Source organism: Crotalus tigris, unplaced genomic scaffold, assembly GCF_016545835.1.
Source record: "Crotalus tigris isolate CLP2741 ecotype Arizona unplaced genomic scaffold, ASM1654583v1 scf7180000017939.2460400, whole genome shotgun sequence".
Classification (NCBI taxonomy): Eukaryota; Metazoa; Chordata; class Lepidosauria; order Squamata; family Viperidae; genus Crotalus; species Crotalus tigris.
Window position 1 is genome coordinate 1332957 of NW_024096731.1, and position 19851 is coordinate 1352807.

A 19851-nucleotide genomic window follows, 5' to 3' on the forward strand; every position below is an offset into this window, starting at 1 on the left:
GATTACTATATGCCATCCAGAATCACTTTCCGTGAGATGGGTAGCTGTATAAATGTGATTAATAAATTAAATAAATAGATAACTACTGCGCAAGTGTCTTTTTAGGCAGTTCACTTATACCTTAACATCACCTACCTATAGCATCTAACAAACTGTAACACATTTTAACTGCTAGCAGCATTTTTAGAAGGCAGGGATATGAAAAACATATTCAAAGACTACAGAACCTTATGTGAGACCTTCTTGTGACAAAAAAATAATAATTCTCCCACTGATTTTGCTTGGTTTTACATCAGGTTTGAGTTTGTTGGCATTCCCCCAATTTTTAAATGAGCGGGGAGAAATGGTGAGTGATGGCCATGGGATCCTTATCATTTTCTAGAGCCTTGTACTGAACTATTTGGGGCTGAAGGCTAGACCTAGGCATGATCCAAGAAGATATGTCCCAAGCTTCTATCTGAATGCACTCCAAAGACTAATAGCCTTAGGTCACTTAAAGCAACAGATACACCTTGACCATGAATCTTTTAGCCTTAATAGAAAATCTTTCTAGAGCAAATAAGAACGAGAGGGATACAGTTTACCCAGTTACTGTTCAGAGCCTGTACAGTAAATGTTGCCTTGGTGGAACACAAAATTAGCTTCCCACCACAAGTGTTGAAAAACCATTTGTCACACTATCAGTTTATGAAACAGATCTGAAGAAGAGAACAGGTAGATTGGAAAAAAAAGCATGTATCTTATTCCACTCGTGTCTGTGTAATTCTAAATTCAATCACACCTGTGTAAAATCTCTGTAAGTCAGGAGGAAAATTTTTAAATGGCGTCCAAATCTGTTTCATCAGAAGCTAAGTGACTGTTCTGCAATCCTGCAGCTGAAAAGCATGTCCTGGTTTTAATTCTGAGATCTCTGAGTAGATTTAAAGGTGATTTTAATACCAAACAGGATTAGGACTTTGGATTCAAGCTGCAAAAAATCCTTAGAACATAGCAACATCTTTTTTCACAATAATGCTGAATCACTGGTTTCATTTATCTGGTTTGGTCCTGTTCGTGCAAACTGGTTGCATTTTTTTTTTCTTTTTCTAATTATCAAATGAGGAGAGGGGGACAGTATAATCCAGCATTTTAATCACACGCAAATGGAAATGAGGTGCACCTAGACTCAGGCTCCCTTCAATAGACTGGGTGATTTTCCACTTGGCCTTTAGAGTGACATGGTGGATAGCATCTTAGAAGAATGAAGGTGGAGCAACATAGCCTTGCAATGATGCTAGCCCAGAATTATGTCCAAGTCAAGATGCTGTCCTCGCTTCAAAAGGATCAAATGAGAGGAGGGGCTGTATCAGTGGTGGGATTCAGCCAGTTCGTACCACTTTGGCAGAACTGGTAGCTAATTTTTTTGTTGCCCAGGCCCAGAATGGACTTCCGGAAATGGCATCCACACAGAGAACCAGTTGTTCACATATTTGAATCCCATCACTGGGCTATATCCACCCCACCCCCACTTCAGGAAACTGTCTTGAAGTGGGTGAGTCCTACTGGCCCCACCTTGTACTGATTGGCTTGCCCAACACTTGACTGTTCACTTTGTAATAATTTGTTGCTTCATTTTGATGCTTCTTTCTAGTTTCAATTTTTGTTTTCACATTTATGTATGTAGAACTGCTCCCTTGTTTTCCCACCATAGCTTAGGTACAGGTAGTCCTCGACTTACAGGCACAATTGATCCCCAAATTTCTGTTGTTAAGTGAGGCTTAGGCAAGATCCTAATTTTGCCCAAGTTTATGACCTTGCTTGCCTACAATTGTTAAATGTAATTCTTAAGTTGTGACATGATTGTTAAGTGAATCTGGCTTCCCCATTGACTTTGCTGGTCAAAAAGGTACAAAAAAGGACCACATGATCCCGGGACACTGCAATCATCATAATATGAGTCAGCTTCAAGTGTCTGAATTTTGATCACATAACCACAGCGATTCTCCAATGGTCATAAATGTGAAAAACGGTCATAAGTCACTTTTTTCAGTGCTGTTGTAACTATTGTCAATAAATGAACTATTGTAAGTTGGGGACTATCTGTATATGTTTCTTTGCAGAGTTCATGGTGTTGTTCCTTCAAATAATTTCTTTCAGCAAACATTTTCATCACCAATAATGATGAAAAGAGGCATTTGTAATTTCAACGTGCTTTCTGGTTAAAGGGACTTTCTGTTTAAAGCCTTAACACAAGAACTGTTTTTAAGATTTACAGACAAACCTCTGAGTTCCACAAGAGAACAATACAGCTAATTAGAGCAATGTTCTTAAGGACATACATCGTTCTTCCTTAAATCATCAGCTTTGTACATTTTATTAATGTGGTCTTCTGAATGTTTTTTTGACCCAGCAACTTGCACAAAAGTGGACAGTATCTACTGTATTTTTAAAAGCGAACCCTGAGTTTGAATTTCATCATTTTCAGATCCTTTTAGTTGGGTAATTGCACACATAGACTTCATATAAAGGAAATTCATTTGTTCAGGGTCACTGCATGGTTTTTCATTAAAAACAAATTACCAATGTTCAGAAAGGACATCTGGGTTTCCAGAGTCCCATTAATGACTATATTTTCAGCATTACGATCCCGGACAGTCTATCCTTTCCTGTCACCCTCCGTTAAGCCCCAAGAGGACAATGAGAATGACAGTCAAGTGAAAGGCAAACCATGAGGGATGAGGCCAGCTCCTCAGCCTCCAGGGAAAGGAAGTGATATGTGAATGTTCTCATGCACACACACCCATAGACACAAATAAATATGACCTGTACCTTTTTTTTGTCCCTAAGGCTTTGCACCCATCTGATATTTTGCTTTTATATCTCCAGAAACTTGGAGGACATCATCTGACATTATCTGATGGAAGATTCCCACAATCTCGTTGCCCATCAGATACATTGGGACCGTACTCCCCATATTCCTTCTAGCATGGGAATTCTTGGAGTTGAATCAGAGGCTACCAAGTAGGAAAACTGGTAAGAACTGCAGAGCAAATGTTTATATGAACAAGAGTGACTGCATCAGCTTATTCCACTTTGAAGCCTTCTGGACAAATAATAAGGTTGATGTTTAGAAAGTTGCCAAAATGTTGTTGGAAGCCAGCTATTTTTGCTTTGTGTAATTTGTCTGAGCAAAAAAAAAAACACGTAGAAAACAAACTGAACCATGTGGTCTGATGAAGCTAGACTGAAAAGTAACTGTAGAGACTGCTGTGTGATAATATGAATTCACTGCATCCATATAGAAACAGAACAACCTTAGTGGACCCCAGTCTTTCTCTGAGTGGGAAATATCCAATTCTGCTCACCTTGTCAGGATGAAGCAGCACGTTGCTTTATAAAACATCAATAAATTAAACCCAAACAATGCACATCCACTTAAATCTGCTCTATGTTAAATCAGACAACATGATAATTTAGCCATGCATTAAATTTTCGTATAATTCTAAAATTTAAAAATTTCATATAATTGTAGAACATCTTAGATGCACACTGTAAGTATCTTTTGTGGGAGAGTTCTTATTTTTACACCTAGCCTTAAATATAATAAAGTTGAATTGAGCTGAATCAGGTTGGTACCGTTTCCCTGAAAATAAGACCCAACCGGAAAATAAGCCCCAGCATGATTTTTCAGGACGCTCATAATATAAGCCCCACCCACCCCCAAAAAGAAGCCCCAGTTAAGATCATTAGCCAGACAGATGCATTCAGCACCGTATTTCCCCGAATATAAGCCCTAACCGGAAAATAAGCCCAAATGTGTCTTTTGGAACAAAAATTAATATAAGACCTGGTCTTATTTTGGGGGAAACACAGTACATTCTTCCACTCAATAATTATTACTTTGTAAAAGGCAAAACACTCTGAAGTTCAGTATGGCTTGAACTTTCGGTTACTGCTTCAAATGTTGCAATCATGAAACAACATATGAGCCAACATAATCAAGCAGTACTGTTTCCCTGCTATCGTATTTGAATTATTTTAATTAAATTGTTGTGAAATAATGTAGATCTGGTCTTAGGAAGGGGAAAAGAGGAAAGAGAAACAGTAACTCACTGAAAAAGGGAGAAAACATAAGAGAGAAGCCACATTACTGCAAAGTTTTGAGCAGAAATTCCACTTTTTCCTTAAGGAACCTTTTCCTGATTGGTTTGTTAAGTTCCTTTCTTTTGGAGAGTATTTTCTAAGATTAAACCTCATTGCATTAAAATATGCATGGCCTTTCCCAAGATAAAACAACCATTTGGTCTATGAAATTTCCAGACAACCACCATATAACTCACAGTTCATGTTGAAACTAAGTCAGAATGTTTACAAATGATCTTGACTTTTTCAGCTTTGTGTACTGATCACTGCTCAACCTTGTTTATTGCATGCTATCCAACAACTGAACATACTATGCTAGGTAAATTGAAAAATACCCCTTCATCTTCCTGCCAGAAACATATCCACAAAAACCTTACTAACATTCCCTCTTACATGTGTGCAATCCATATTTTAATCTGCATGTACTTTTGTATATTCATTTGGTGGTTTGCAAAATAAAAAAAAAAATCTTTCCCAAGAACCACTATAAAATAATAATCAGAGAAGATCAACTACAAAAAAAGTGTAAACAGACATATTGAAGAGCTGCTGTTTTTGCTGTTTGGGGACACCTGAGTTCAAATCCTAAATCAGAGGTCCCCAATCTTTTGGGCACCAGGGACCAGTTCTATGGAGAGAGGTTTTTCCATGGACCAGAGGGTGTGTGGTTTTGTGAGCTGTCGGCATGCTGTGGATGGGGCTTCGCTTGTTTGTGTGGACCAGTTGCTGGCATGCTACGGCCCGGTACCAGCCAATGGACTGGGGGTTAGGAACCCCTGTCCTAAATCATCTGAGTTGTGCAGATGGTATGCTTGCAAAGTTTCATTCTAAAGCTTTGCCTACCTGAATAGGAAAAATGGCATCATCTTACCACACATAAGGAAGCTCAGTCTAAACTTAGTATATACTGATTTTCTTCTATAGTTCCGTAATGGAAATCAAATTCTTAAACAGCGTTAAGAAGTGGGAGATGATAAGATTTTTTTCTCCAGTGAACAACAGGTGGCTATCATTGGCTACTAACACATGGCTAAACTTCCTAATATACTTATGTGGCAGTTAATTGTGGATTTTTAAGGTACAAATTACTCTTTGCACTACAGAATTTGAAGAGAGATACATTTATTTAATTAGAGGCCGAAGAGATACATGTAATGAAAACTCCCCTACAGGTGACATGTTCTATTGGCAGATTGAAAAACAAATCTGGAACTCCCCATAGATTGATTCCAAGTGCCTAATTTTTTACTGTCAGGGCACTGCAACATAAGATCAGTGACCGCAAGAAAACTTTGTGGAAAATAGATTTTCTAACATCAATTTATAAACTGTGTGTGTGTGTGTGTCTTTGAGTCAGTGTCACTCCTGGCAATTGCCTGGACAAGTCCTTGCAGATTTCTTGACAAGGTTTTTTAGAAGTGGTTTGCCATTGCCTGCTTCCTAGGACCAAGAGAGAGTGACTGGCCCAAGGTCCCCCAGCTAGCTTTGTGCCTGAGGCAGGACTAGAACTCACCGTGTCTGGGCTTTATAGCATGGTGCTTTAACCACTACACCAACCTGGCTCTCTGTAAACAAATAATGTGGATAATATTATCATCTGTAGCATTTCTATCCTTTTTATCACTTCTTCTACACAGCCTATATTTTAAAGACAACTTATTCCATCTGTGTATTTTGATTGAACTACTAGCATAACTGATGCACAGAAGCAAATCTATTGCTTTGTTCTTTATGGTTCATTGAATTAATCTCTTTGACCATTCTTGCCTTCTGTGTTCACAGTAAAATACAAAAAGCATACAAAATGTGGAACATTTCTGTGGGACATATTCAGTGATTCCATAAAAAAAAATGCATCCTCAAACCTTGTTAACCTGTAATAGAACTCATGCTTTTACATATCCACCCATGAAATGGCTTGACAGTTTCACTGTCAAAATAGACATCATAGAGAATAGAATACTAAGAGTGAAAAAGATATGAAGATTAGCTAAATCTATCCTCTAGCTTCAAGGAAGGGTCATCTACAAATTAACCCTGATTATCACCATACAGATCAATATATAACTTCACTGCAGGATAGAACAGAAGCAAAAAGATTTTAAAAAGCACTACCACATAATCATTTCTTGGCTATATAAATAATTGGTCCAGATTTTTTTTCCTGAATGAACATAGGAAAAAGCCAGTTTCCAATCAGAGATAAACATATAGTAATAGCAATAGCACTTAGCCTTATATACCACTTCACAGTGCATTACAAACCTCTCTAAGCGGTTTACAGTTTTGCATATTGCCCTCAACAATCTGGATCCTGATATGGCCTATACATTATTGTAATTTCTTTAATAAACTGTACATAAAAGTGCCATGTATAGTATGCCAAAGAAATCATTAAAAAAACAGATGTACTGATTGATATACTGGGTCATATTGCATATTTTATATTATTTCCTAGATATATAACTCAAATAACAGGGCTAACCATAATGGTCCTGAATGGAGGGGTCTCTATCTAAGGCAATGGTATATATTAGAGCAGAGTTTTTCAACTATGGCTTCTTTAAGACAGGTGGACTCCCAGAATCCCAGCATGGGTCCACCTGTCTTAAAGTTTCTAAGCTTGAAAAATTCTATATTAGAGGGGAATTTTTTTTTTTAAAGCAGTATAGTCTGGGGACTCAATATAAGTTATCCTATGGAGTAATCCATCATTGCTGTGAGGAGTATACATTTCACACTGGTGATTACACACCACACATTCTTCAATTGTCCTGGCTTTATGATGATTTAGGAATGCCAATAAATTCAATGCAATTCTCATTTTCAACACTAAGGAGGATTATGACAAATATTATCCAAATTGATCTTGGTTCAGATTTTCTGCTTATAATATATCTTATTCCAAGATATCTGCCTCCAGATCTGATCTTTACGGAATAAATCCTACATAATATTTAACAGATGTCATACATACTGAAAAGCGACAATGTTCATTTCTATATATTTCCTTTTGATAGTGTTTTAGAACAAGATTCTGCAAGAGAGTAAACTAATGGCAGAAGACAAGGAGGAAGAGGAAAAGGAACTGTTCCTTTACACTTCCTTTATTTTATAGTTTTTCCTTACTATGTTCATTAATTATAGCCCTCCCTTATGGCTAATTATTAAAAGATTTATTGAAGCCACTTTTTTGCATGTTTTGAAAATTATTACAAGAAATCAGTATGTCTAGAAGTGAATGTCTGAGAATTGGTAAAATGAATTCTCCCTGTATAAATGTCAGCACAGAATAATTCAGTCATATCACACTGAAGTGTGTAATAAAGCTGATCTGTCGTCTGTTGCACAGCCAAGTGATAAAAGACTGCAATGCATCCATAAGAAATTTCTGAAATGGGCCCTCCAAATGATAAGTGACAAAAAGAGGATCAGTAAGTTATTTTGGATGCTTGTTAGCCTAGGCTGAACGAAGAAAAGGGATTGAGAAAAATTACAAACAATTTTCACTTTTTAGATCAGAATATTATCATTAAAGAAAGATTTGAGGGAAACATGCAAATTAATCTACATGGCTGCTTCTTTCTTTCTTTCTAAACACACACACACACACACACATACACATATATATATATATACACATATGTGTGTGTATGTATGTGCATGTGTGTATATATATGTATGTATGTATGTATGTATGTATGTATGTATGTATGTGTATATATGTATATAATGTTTTGTCTACTTGGCCATTTCTAGTATAAAATTGAATATATTCAGTAAATTAGTTGTATCTGTAATATTACACCTCATGTATAATGACTGTAAGATGATGCAGCTTGTTCTTTTTATGAGAGTGAGGAAATATTTCAGAAAGCCACTATACTTTTGTAGTGACACTTCTTTTTGTTTGTTCCAAACACATGTGTGGTGGGCTGGTAATTTTCAATTTTCAGGTTACATGATAAATTGGGAATGTAAAAGAATGTATTGATTCCATTAACTGTGTTAAGAAAAAAAATGATTTTGCAAGAGGCAGATCTATTACTGTTGAATCAATTTGTGTATTTTCTGAATAAAGAATTGGTGAGAAAGTACTTGACTGACCAGTCAGAATCATTTTTGTTTATACAGATAACGCTTAATTGGCTAAATAGTAAGAGAAATTCAGATATATTTGCATAGTCAGTAAGATCAGCTCAGTTTTCAGTCTGCTTTTATTATTAGGGTCCGATAAGCACAATATCTTTTTAAGTAGTGGTAAATGCTAGGACTGTGCAAGTTTGAAGGAGCAAAGCTACAACTGAAGCTCTCCTCAAAGTCAAGTAGTGAATAACAGGCAGTGCTCCAAAAAGAAGAAAAAGCTGAGATCAAGGTAGCTAATTAACCTTTCAATCTGAAATAACAAAAAAAGAGAGATTCACTTTTCTAAGCATGGGGCGGGTTTTCTGAGGGACCGCCTCTCCTTGATAACATCTGCCCATCCCAACATATCCATCAAAGGGGGAGATGCTGCATGTCCCGTCAGCTAGGGAGCTACATCTGATGGAATCTAGTTGGCAGGCCTTTTCTGCTGTGGCATCTGCTTTGTGGAATATTCTCTCCCCAAAGCAAGGCTAGCCTCATCCCTTTTCACATTCCGGAAGTCCCTCTAAAACTGTTGTGCCATCTGACTTGGGGTCCCTAGGAAACTGGTGAAATAGTAACATGTTATGTATTGTCATTAACATGTCCTCTTCACCCAATATTCTTCTCTTTTTAGCTTTGTGCTTTGTTAGAGTTTAAACGTTTTAACAACAATAATAATTGTTTTATATATATATATTTCTTGTTGAGGGGTCCTTGGTGCTCTCTGAGCTTGGCTGTTTTCTTGCAGACGTTTCATTACCCAAACTAGGTAACATCATCCATGCTAGTGGTGGTGATGATGATGCATAGTTTGGGTAATGAAATGTCTGTGAGAAAACTGCTAAGCTCAGAGAGCACCAAAACCTCCTCATTTCAATCCTGCTTGACAAATATTGTCTGTTATTAATATTTATTGTTTTTAGCTCTGTTGTATGCCAGTCAGAGTCACTTGTTTGTGAGAAGGGCAGCCATATAAATTTACAAATAAACATACTACAACATTTCAAATTGTACTGCAGGGGATCTCTATGTCAGTAGTAAAAACTTGCCCGATTTTCTCCAACATCAGAGAAATTTGGAAGCCCTGTTCTGTCTGATGGCACTCTCAATAACTTTAACTGGTTTGAGAGTTTATAAAAAGATCCCCCAAAAGAGTTGACATCTTTTAAAGAAGTTGTAATAAATATCAAAGGGGAGCTTCTGGGAACAGGAAATGATTCATTGGGGACATGAATGGCTAAGATCTAATAATTAGGTCATTTGAATAACATTGGTAAGCATATAGGTAGTCCTTGACCTACGGCCACATTGGGACCAGGATTTCCAGTGCTGAGCATAGTGGTTGTTAAGTGAGTTGCACCCAATTTTCAGACCTTTTTGACATGGTTGTTAGCGAATCACTGTATTTGTTAGGTACAACCGTACAACCGTTAATTACATGACCATTAAGCACGGCTTTCTCCATTGCCTGCTTGTTGGAAGCTGTCTGAGAATATCACAAATGGCAATCACATGACCTAGGATGTTGTAACCATTGTAAGAATATGCCAATTGCTAAGCGTCAAATTTTGATCATGTGACCAAGGGGATGTCCCAAAGGCGCTTTTTCAGGAGGCAACTGAGATTTCTGGTTTTTCTTTGAAGACCTTGCACTTCTCATTCAAGAAGCTTCTTCAGCTCTCTTCCTGGATAAGAAGCGAAACGTCTTCAAAGAAAAACAAGAAAGCACAGTTGCCTCTTGAAAAAGCACCTTTGGTACAATCATGACCTGGATGATTGAGAATCTCCATAGACATTGACCAAGGGGATGTTGTCATAAGAGTGAAGACAGTCATAACTCACTTTTTTAGTGGCATTGTAACTTTGAGTGGTCATTGAACAATAGTTGTAAATTGAGGACTACCTGTATAGATTAAGCACATCATTTCCAAGATGAGAGCCCACAGATACAATTGTAAGAAATGTTTATAACCATCTTAATTTAAATGATTCACATGCTAAAAATGCAACGAGCAAAGCAATTCCAAAATTAATCTTACCTATCTCTTATCATATGTATTCAACAGGAAGAAAGCTTCCTCCTAGACATATTTTGACTGAATAACTTCTCTTAGTACCCATTCTACCAGTTCTTTTAAATCAGTCTCCCTCCCATCAGTTTGAAGTCAAGGTCTAAGTTTCCAGGAGTTATACATCACTGTCATAATACAATTACAGAGACAGAGAAAGGCAGTTACTTAATTTGTGTGTTTAACATCTCTACCTCGCCTTCAGGTTTGTAAATCTGGATGCAGCTGGCATGTAAAAGGAACGTAAAGGAAATCCTTGGCTTTGCGGCTGAAAGTCATTGCTTTCATTCATACTTCCCACGCCCCCTCCCTTTTCTTTTTCTTTTTTTTAATGAAAACTCACCAGGCACCATCCCTGTCAGCGTTGGAGCAGAGTAGCTGCCCTGTCCAGCAGGGGGGACGTGTGGAGGGTATCCGGGGAGGGTTGTGCTTGCCAAATCACGACCTGAAGAATCAAACCAACAAATCGCCATGTGAGCATTCACAAGATCTAGACATATTTTTACATTTCCCTTAACACTCAAAACACAGGTCATGCATTTGTCAAAAATCAACTGCAAATACCAAAGTGGGATCCCCCCCCCCCTACCAAAGCTTAGCCTTGGCAGGCATAAGAAAGATTTTCCTTTATTTATAAGCACCACAAGTAAGAGACCAGGAGCAAATGCACACAGGGCTACAAACAAATTAGAAGCAAAGCACTTTTGAACCCAACTTGTCCCCCCACCCTTCTTTTTAAATATATAATTTAGTAACAGAAAAAGGGAAGTGAGTAATTTAAAAAATAAAACAGGCCACAATCTGCTCTTTTCAATCCAAATGCAGTGTGGTTAAACAACAATAGAAGTACTGAAAGATGAACTGAATATGGCCTGTAAGTAACAGGATGATTATCCCAATAGCTCCAACAAGACTAATGAATAGATGGTGGATGTACATTGTTTAAGAAACATTACCACTGATCTGTTTAATAGTATTAGATAGTATATATTATGATGTATTGCTTCAGCTTCCCTACAAACAGATACTCTCAATTTGGGCAATGCCAGAACATCTGGAGGGCACCAGTTGCAGAAATCTGGTCTGAGCTGATGCGTTAACTTTTCTGACAGGGCTGTTTGCCTCTCTCTTTAGTATGTTCAACATGACTTGGTGAGAACGCTACACCTTTTGGCTATTTCCACTCAAACTGTCAGTAACAAAAATGTGACAAGCTCATTGTGAATCAGATCCTTACATGAACCATCAAGTAACAACAACAAAACTAATTTTGGGTCAGGACAGATGGCAAAGTCTGTTTTATAATTTTTGACATTTTACATCCCAGCTGCTTACATCAAAGTAAGGTTTTCCTTGATAGTTTCTCTAAGATCCCTGTTTGAATAAGTGATTAATACAAGACATTCTCATTAGGATGAGCTACTAACACTGCAAGAATTTCAGTGTGATTTTCCCCAAATGGTGAAAAAACAGGATTTCAAGAACAGGTAATATATAAAGAGTTATCCAATATTAATGAATTAATATAGAAAAGTGATTCATACTGTGTCTATCGAGAGTTATAAAATATCTGTTTATATTTATTGTTTGTGCTCCACTAATTTGATGATTTGGGGTTGATGAGTGGTATATGCATTACTGGATACTATTTTTTGATTATTATTTTTTATGTATTTATGCACTGCCCAGCTCCCTAGAATATTTCAGCTGATAATAATACATTATTATTATCAGCTGAAATCAATCCACTGTAGGATGAAGGGCATTTTATTAAAGGCGATGGACCATTATTCACCACACTAGTCCATTGAGTATCGGTAGATAGATGTTGTTTTACTTTCTAGTCTAGAGCTGATAGAGAGTGACTGGCCCAAGTCACCCAGCTGTCTTCCATGTCTTTGAAAAGACCAGAATCTATTTCTCCTTGTTCCTAATCCATTCTTTTAACCACTGCACCACAATGGCTCTGACATAATATGTGAAAATAAATAAACATTCATTTCTTTTTTAAAAAAGTATTTTTATTGGAATTTTGGGGAAAGGGGGATAAAAACTAAAGGAAGAAAAAAGAAAAAGAAAGCAAGTGAAGGGAAAGAGTGCAAGAAAAGTGCAAGAAAAGAAAAAAAAACACCTTAAAAATATAAAAGAAAGATAAAAGATATAAGGAATGCTTCTGGTATTCTTCACATCAGTTATAAGTACAATTATATTTTAAACTCTCTCTAAAACATTATATCATAATGTTCTTCTTTCTACAATCTAGCCTGTCTAAATCATCAAATCCATTAATCACAAGTTCATTTTTTTTTTCATTTTTATGCCAAAGGTTCATAGGAGGTTTCTAGTCACCAGAAATGTAGATAGTGTCTTTTGTCTAATCAAAGAAGTTAATTTATCCGTCTCAGAATAAATATTCATTTTTAAGATAACACATATAGACCAGAGAAAAAGATACCAAATTACATCCAATTTACAGAATGATGTCTAAATAGCCATCAGTTATGGTCTTCCTCCACCTGTTTGTGATTGCCTGAATTCTATGCTTCAGTGTTAATAATGTCAACTGTGAATGATTGTAGATCTGGGCTTGGGAAGATGGGGGGGAGAGAGCAATGGACTTTTAAGAGAGCAGAAAATGCAACTCAATCCTGGGAAAGTAGAAAATATGAGAAAGAAACTCAAAATAATCCTAGCTTGATTTGTATAGTAGAGGTAGTCCTCAATGTAAAACTGGTCATTTAGAGATCATTCAAAGTTGGGGTTACTTATGACCTGGATTTGGAGTTCAGATCATTGCCCCACCCCCCATGTTCATGTGACCGAATTTCAAGTGTTTGGCAACTGGGCCATATTTATGGCCACTTGCAGTGTTTCAGGGTAATGTGTTTTATAACCATTTTGCCAAAACCTGGTTTGTTTCCAGTCTGTGGCAAAACTTAGCTTATAATGCACCACTGATACACTCAATGACTATGGCAGCCACTTTACACTTGTTACAAAAAAAAAAAAAAGATTGTAAAATCATGTTGGTCACATGACTAGCCCATCTTATGATAGCCACGATTTACGACTGTGTTGGGCAGGCTCTATTACAGTCATAAATCAAGGATTATTTTATAGGAAATCTTGATAGGCTTTCAAGATTCTGTTATCTAATAAAGAACATTCTTGGATCCCTACAGCGTCCCCTTTTTTCATTCTGAAACCAGAGTTTTTTTTTTCTCCTTCTCAGTGGTTCCCAAACCTTTCTTCCATGCTTACTCAAATTCTACCATTTTCTTCTTTTTTGTGTGTGTTTCAGCCTGGAAGGAGGGAAGAGAACGAGAGGAGGGCTTGCCTTACATGTGAATGAGTATGAGAAAGAGTGGTTTGCATGTATACTTTCTAAATGAGATACCTTATTTTACAAACATTTATTTCTAATCCAAAGTTACCAATTGAATTATTTATTATTTTTCATGTTTTGTGTGTGTGCGCATGTACACATGCATATGTACATACATGCATACATACATACACTTCAGAGATAAAAATCGTACACAAACATATTTTTAGGGAAAGGGAATTTTTAGGGCTGGTTTCAACTGGAGTTGGCAAACTTAAGCGGACAACGCATGGAATTTTGGCCTCCCATAAGAGCTTGATTTGTGTTATTTGTTTGTCTATTTTTCTTTCCATTAAGAGAATATCTTTAGTTCCAGCTCGTCTTCCTTGTCACAAAATATTGTTATGTACATATAGATTTCCATAACTAATTTCTTCTGGATGTAACACACTTTAAAATGTTGAAAAGCTAACAAAAAGGGGTTCAAAATTTCAGTTGAGTTCTTGTTAAACAATGAAATGAAGTTCCAGTGAAGAATTCGAATATTATGAGATAGTTAAAGGTAAAACAACTATCAACTCATATAAAACAGAACTAATGTGAAGGCCAAATTATAAATTTGATTCAGAAGTCTTGAATCCTCTCACTCTCTCACGTAGGCAGAGTATCGCCTGCATAAATATTTAATGCACACAAATATTTGGATCATAAAAGACTGGGAAAATCTCTGATCTTAACTTCTGTTGCTATAGCTATACAACGGGATTACTATTGATGGGGCTGAGATTCAGATATGCCTTCCTGTCTGTATCCCTAATTATGCAAAAGAGTTGCAGACTATGTTTTTATTTTTAAAAAATTGACCCTTGATAGACAATTTCTTGGCTTCTTAGAAATAAAAAAACTTAGGAAATTATTGTGAGTTATATACATGCTGATTGAAGAAAAATAGCCAAGTGCTAAAGACCTTATAAACTATCAGTGTAAAGTATAGCAAGACCTGGACATAATGAAATCAGGAAAAAAAAAGCTGTGGAAGCAAAGAGACTCCATGTGAAATAGAGTTCTAATGAACCGATAAACTGATATTTACTTTGCAATGTTTATGCCACTGCCTTCACTAACACGAGGACTTCCAGTGTATTATAACAATAATGACAATAAATTATTCCATACAGGCATACCTATAGTTTCAGAGGCAATCAGCAAGAGGAGGCTTTAAATCAGCCAACCAATCAACAATGACCTTCTTTCCTGGCATGTGGTGTTAGAAAGTACCTGCCATATTGCTGATGGCTTGACTGAATGTCTTGTTTTGAAGGTCTAAGTAGGTGAAACTAATCCCATAGGATTTTTTCCTTTTTTGTAAAACAAAAACATGGTATAAAATAGTAGCCAAAGGATAATTATAATCGATGTACTGTCTTCTCCTCCCCCAGTAATGGCTATTGGGAAAAGTGAAAATCATATTTTGAAATAATTTGGAAATTTTGCATTAATTGCAAAACAGTCCAAGATTTTTGTTTTATGAAATCTGAAATAAGGTGGAACCATGTGTATTTGAAAGTGAACCACGTGTATTTGAAATTAAACAATGTGTAAAGAGAGCAGGATGTTATACATTTAATGGCTGTGTACAAAAGGAAATTGCAATAGGCATAGCTTGTCATGTGTACAAATATAGATTGTCATACAACACAACAAATTAATTGCCTTTTACATTTCAATTAACAGTGTGAATATCCAGATGCTCAGCAGTGGTATGGCTATCTTGCTGTATCACATGACGTGTCACGATATATCGCAACTTTTTTCACATTGCCGGAGCTGAGGTGGGCGCAGCCTCTGCATGATGCAACCGGCCCACAGGCCAGCAGTTTGACATCCCTGGGATAGACGATAGATAGATAGATAGATAGATAGATAGATAGATAGATAGATAGATAGATAGATAGATAGATAGATAGATAGATAGATAGATAGATAGATGGATGGATGGATGGATGGATGGATGGATGGATGGATGGATGGATGGATGGATGGATGGACAGAGAGACAGAGAGAGAGATACACACATTTATAAATAAACTGGCTTCTTCCACTGCCAATGATCATATAAAGACTGATAGACTTAATGTCTAAAATCTAATTCAATTCCCTTCTTTCAAGCTAGTTGATCCAGGAGTTAGTGTCAAGGGCAGAAGAGAACCTGAGCTAAACATCAGTTTGGACCAGGATCTAAGGTAGTGTAGCCCTATACATGTCAAAAAAGAAGATTACTAGCATAGTGACGAATGATGAAATGATCAGAGATTTGATCCAGACCAAGAAGTCTTATCAAATACGATCTGCAACCTGTTAAGCAGGTTAACTTAAGTCAATGTCTATTTCTGGTTGCCCCTAAACCAGACCTGGATGGGAGGTCTGAGTGCATTTCTGATCTAATCCTTCATCTATTCTCACAGGAGGGTTGGTCCTAGTTTCTGCTGCAGGCTGGCTGCATTCCACCTGTGGCAGCCTTACCACGAAAATCAAATCTTCCACTTAATTAACTTAATTAGAAATCCCAAACTCCATACTTTCCCCTTTAATTATATCTGGAAAACATCAACAGACAATTGCTCTTCTGAGAGGTTAACACATACCAAATTGAAGACAAAATATATGGGTTTTTGTTTCCTTTAAAAATCACCAGTATTATTTTGATTTCTTGACAGAGTTAGAAATTATTGTCAGGCGTAGTAATATATCTCACCAAGTGCAAAAGTCTTATGTTATTCAAGTAGTAAACAAAGTATTAATATTCTATTTAATGAAAAGCACAGCTAGATAAATGGCCCAAGTGAAATAGTGAACAAATAGCTGTTTCACAGTAAAGCTTTTTTTTAAAAAAAAAAAAAAAGTGCACGTTTACTGTAATTGTCTAATACTTTCCTTTTCTTCATCTGAAACTCGAGACTTTTATAGCAATAGATGAAAATTCCTACGTTCGTTATTGGTCCTATCTAAAGTTTCATCCTATACATTTTGTGAGGACCCACCCCACTTTACATCTTAAGAAGACAGAACTCTTGGAATAATTCTTCCAACAGGAATCCTTTATTAAGAGAAAATGGTTGCAGGCATGCTAGACAGGACTTGGGGTTCAAGCTCTCCCATTCAAGGTTTTAAGGGGTTCCCCAGTAGTCCCACCCAATCAACCCCCCTTCCAGTGATAGTTTCAAGTATCACAATTCCATCCCCTTTCTTCTTCCGTCTGACTGATGCTCTCTTTTCAGCAAGCTGCAATGAAAAATTGGGTGTATTTGCCTGAGGTTTTTGGGTAATTCTAATTCTACTGTTACTGGATTTATGATCCTTTTAATTGGAAAAGGTCCTATATATTTTGGTCCAAGTTTTTTACAGGGCTGTAGGGACTTTAGGTATTTTGTAGATAAGTACACCATTTCTCCTATAATGAATGGTGTAGGCTCAACCCTTTTTTTATCGGCTTGTGCTTTGTATGCCCGCCTAGCTTCATCTAGTGATTTTCTGACTATTGGCCAGGTGTTTTGTAGGTTTTCCATCCATTCTTTCAGTGAAGGGATCGTTGGTTCTTTTGGGGTTAACTCTGGCATAGGGTTGAAACTTTGGCCGTTGGCTATTTGAAAAGGAGTGTAGCCTGTGCTGGAGTGGACTGCATTATTGTAGGCAACTTCTGCAAAAGGAAGTAAGTCCGTCCAATCACTCTGTTGGAAATTTAAAAAACATCTCAAATATTGCTCAAGTACCGACTGGCAGCGTTCCGCTTGTCCATCTGTCTGAGGGTGATGGCTAGATGTCAGTCCCTGAGTGGTCCCTAAGAGGGATAAAAATTCCTTCCAAAATGTAGACGTAAATTGCACTCCCCTATCAGAGATGATGCGTTGGGGTGCCCCGTGCAATCTGTAAATGTGCTGGATAAAAAGTTTTGCTAAGGCCTTTGCAGTGGGAATTTTTTGGCAAGGGATAAAGTGCACCTGTTTGGAAAATAGGTCCGTGACTGTCCAGATAACAGTATTCCCATTGCTTTCAGGCAATTCCACTATAAAATCCATGGCTATTTCCCTCCAGGGGGCTGAGGGACTTGCCACTGGTTGTAACAGCCCTGGCGATTTCCCTTGCAACCTCTTTGCTGATGCACAGGTTGGGCAGCTGGCAACATAACTTTCTATGTCCTTTTTTATTGATGGCCACCAAAATTGCCGTTTAATTAAGTGTAAAGTTTTTACAAATCCAAAATGCCCTGCTGATTTTGTGTCATGGCAAAGTTGCATGAAAGTTAGTCTTTGAGTTGTTGGTATATATAACTTTTCCCCTACCCAAGGCAATCCGTCTCTCATTGTGCACACATGTTTGTTTTTCTGGAACCAATCATCTGTTTCCAAACTTTTTCTGAATTCAATCCCAGTTTGGCTGTCCAGTTGTGGTTTTATTTTGGCTTGGGTTCTTGTGGTTACTGGCGCTGCCAGTTGTGACTCTGCCATTATTGGTCTAGAGTCTGTGGTTCGTGCGCTGTTATATTGGGGCATGCGAGATAGTGCATCTGCCAGGAAGTTCTTTCTTCCTGGTAAATGTTTGAGCTTAAATTGGAATTGGTGAAAATGCTGGGACCAGCGGGCTTGTTTGGGATTGAGTTTCCTGGGAGTTTTCAGGGCTTCTAAATTTTTGTGATCAGTCCATACCTGGAAGGGGATTTTGTTGCCTTCCAGGAACTGTCGCCACGTGAGTAATGCCCAACGTATCCCATAAGCCTCCTTCTCCCATACGGGCCAGCGCTGTTCTGTTTCCGTGAGTTTCTTAGATGTATATGCACAGGGTTGCAATACTGCATCATCATTTTCTTGTAATAGCACAGCCCCCACTGCCACATCACTTGCATCTGCCTGTATTATGAAGGGTTTGTCCATGTCTGGGTGCCTTAGTACTGGTTCGGCAGAAAAAAGTCTCTTTAGTCTCTCAAACGCTGCTTGGCACTCCATTGTCCATGTTAGTGGCTGGCTAGGTTTTACTGAGGATGTTCCCTTCGTTTTTAGTAAGTTAGTGAGGGGCAAGGCTATCTGTGCAAATGAGGGGATGAATTGGCGGTAAAAATTTGCAAAGCCCAGGAAACTTTGTAGTTGCTTTCTTGTGCGGGGTGGTGCCCATTCTAATACTGCTCTGACCTTCTCTGGGTCCATTTCAATGCCCTGTGGGGATATGCGATAGCCTAGGTAGTCTATCCTTTCCTGGTGGAATTCGCATTTTGAGAGTTTGGCATATAGGTGAGCGGCTCGCAGCTTCTTTAAAACCGCTCTGACAAGTTTGACGTGTTCTTCTTTTGTTTCAGTAAAGATAAGAATGTCGTCCAAGTAAACAAGGACCCCCTTAAACAGGTGCTCCCTTAGAACGTCATTGATTAATTGCATAAAGACTGCAGGGCCCCCTTGTAATCCAAATGGCAAGACTTTGAATTGATAGCACCCCATGGGGCAGTTAAATGCAGTCTTCCATTCGTCCCCTTCCTTGATTCTCACTCGATAGTAAGCTTCCCTTAAGTCTAGTTTAGAAAAAATTTTCCCTTTCGATAGGTGTGACAGCATGTCTTTCATGAGGGGCAGCGGGTATAGGTTGCTTTCACTGATTGTATTCAGGGCCCTATAATCCACGCATAAACGTAAAGAGCCATCCTTCTTCTCTCTAAAAAGGACCGGGGCAGCCACTTTAGGCTTGGCTGGCTCAATGAAACCTCTCTCCAGGTTTTTTTTTATAAATCTTTCCATTTCCTCCTTCTCCTTTGGGCTCATGGAGTATAATCTGGGCTTCGGGAGTTTTGCCCCAGGCTTGAATTCAATGGTACAGTCTGTGGGTCGGTGGGGGGGAAGCTCATTCGCCCTCTCCTCACTGAAGACTTCAGCAAGGTCCCTATATTCCTCTGGTATTTCTGTTAATCTTTTTTCCTCTCCTATGGATGCTTTTTCTATTCTTGATTCTGGTAGCCTCCCTTGGGGTTTTAAGTCCATAGGGTCCCCCTTCGGGAATTTGATTTCTGTCGTCCTCCAATTTACCCAGGGGTTCCATTTTTTCAACCATTCCATCCCTAGAATCATTGGGCATTCCATACCTGGGGTCACCACAAACGTTAAGTCCTCTTCATGGTTGCCCAGGGAGAGATGTATTGGCAAAGTGGCTAGGGTAGCTGGCACCCCC

General features: G+C 37.9%; 1 protein-coding gene across 4 annotated transcripts in view; it reads right to left on the reverse strand.

Annotated features, from left to right (window-relative positions):
* Positions 1-19851, reverse strand: part of PAX5 (paired box 5) — a 254936-nt gene that overhangs the window by 36635 nt on the left and 198450 nt on the right. For all 4 annotated transcript variants that reach the window (XM_039344814.1, XM_039344812.1, XM_039344815.1 and 1 more), the window contains one exon: positions 10663-10764. In XM_039344814.1, the coding sequence (XP_039200748.1) occupies positions 10663-10764 (102 nt within the window). The remainder of the gene's footprint in view (positions 1-10662; positions 10765-19851) is intronic.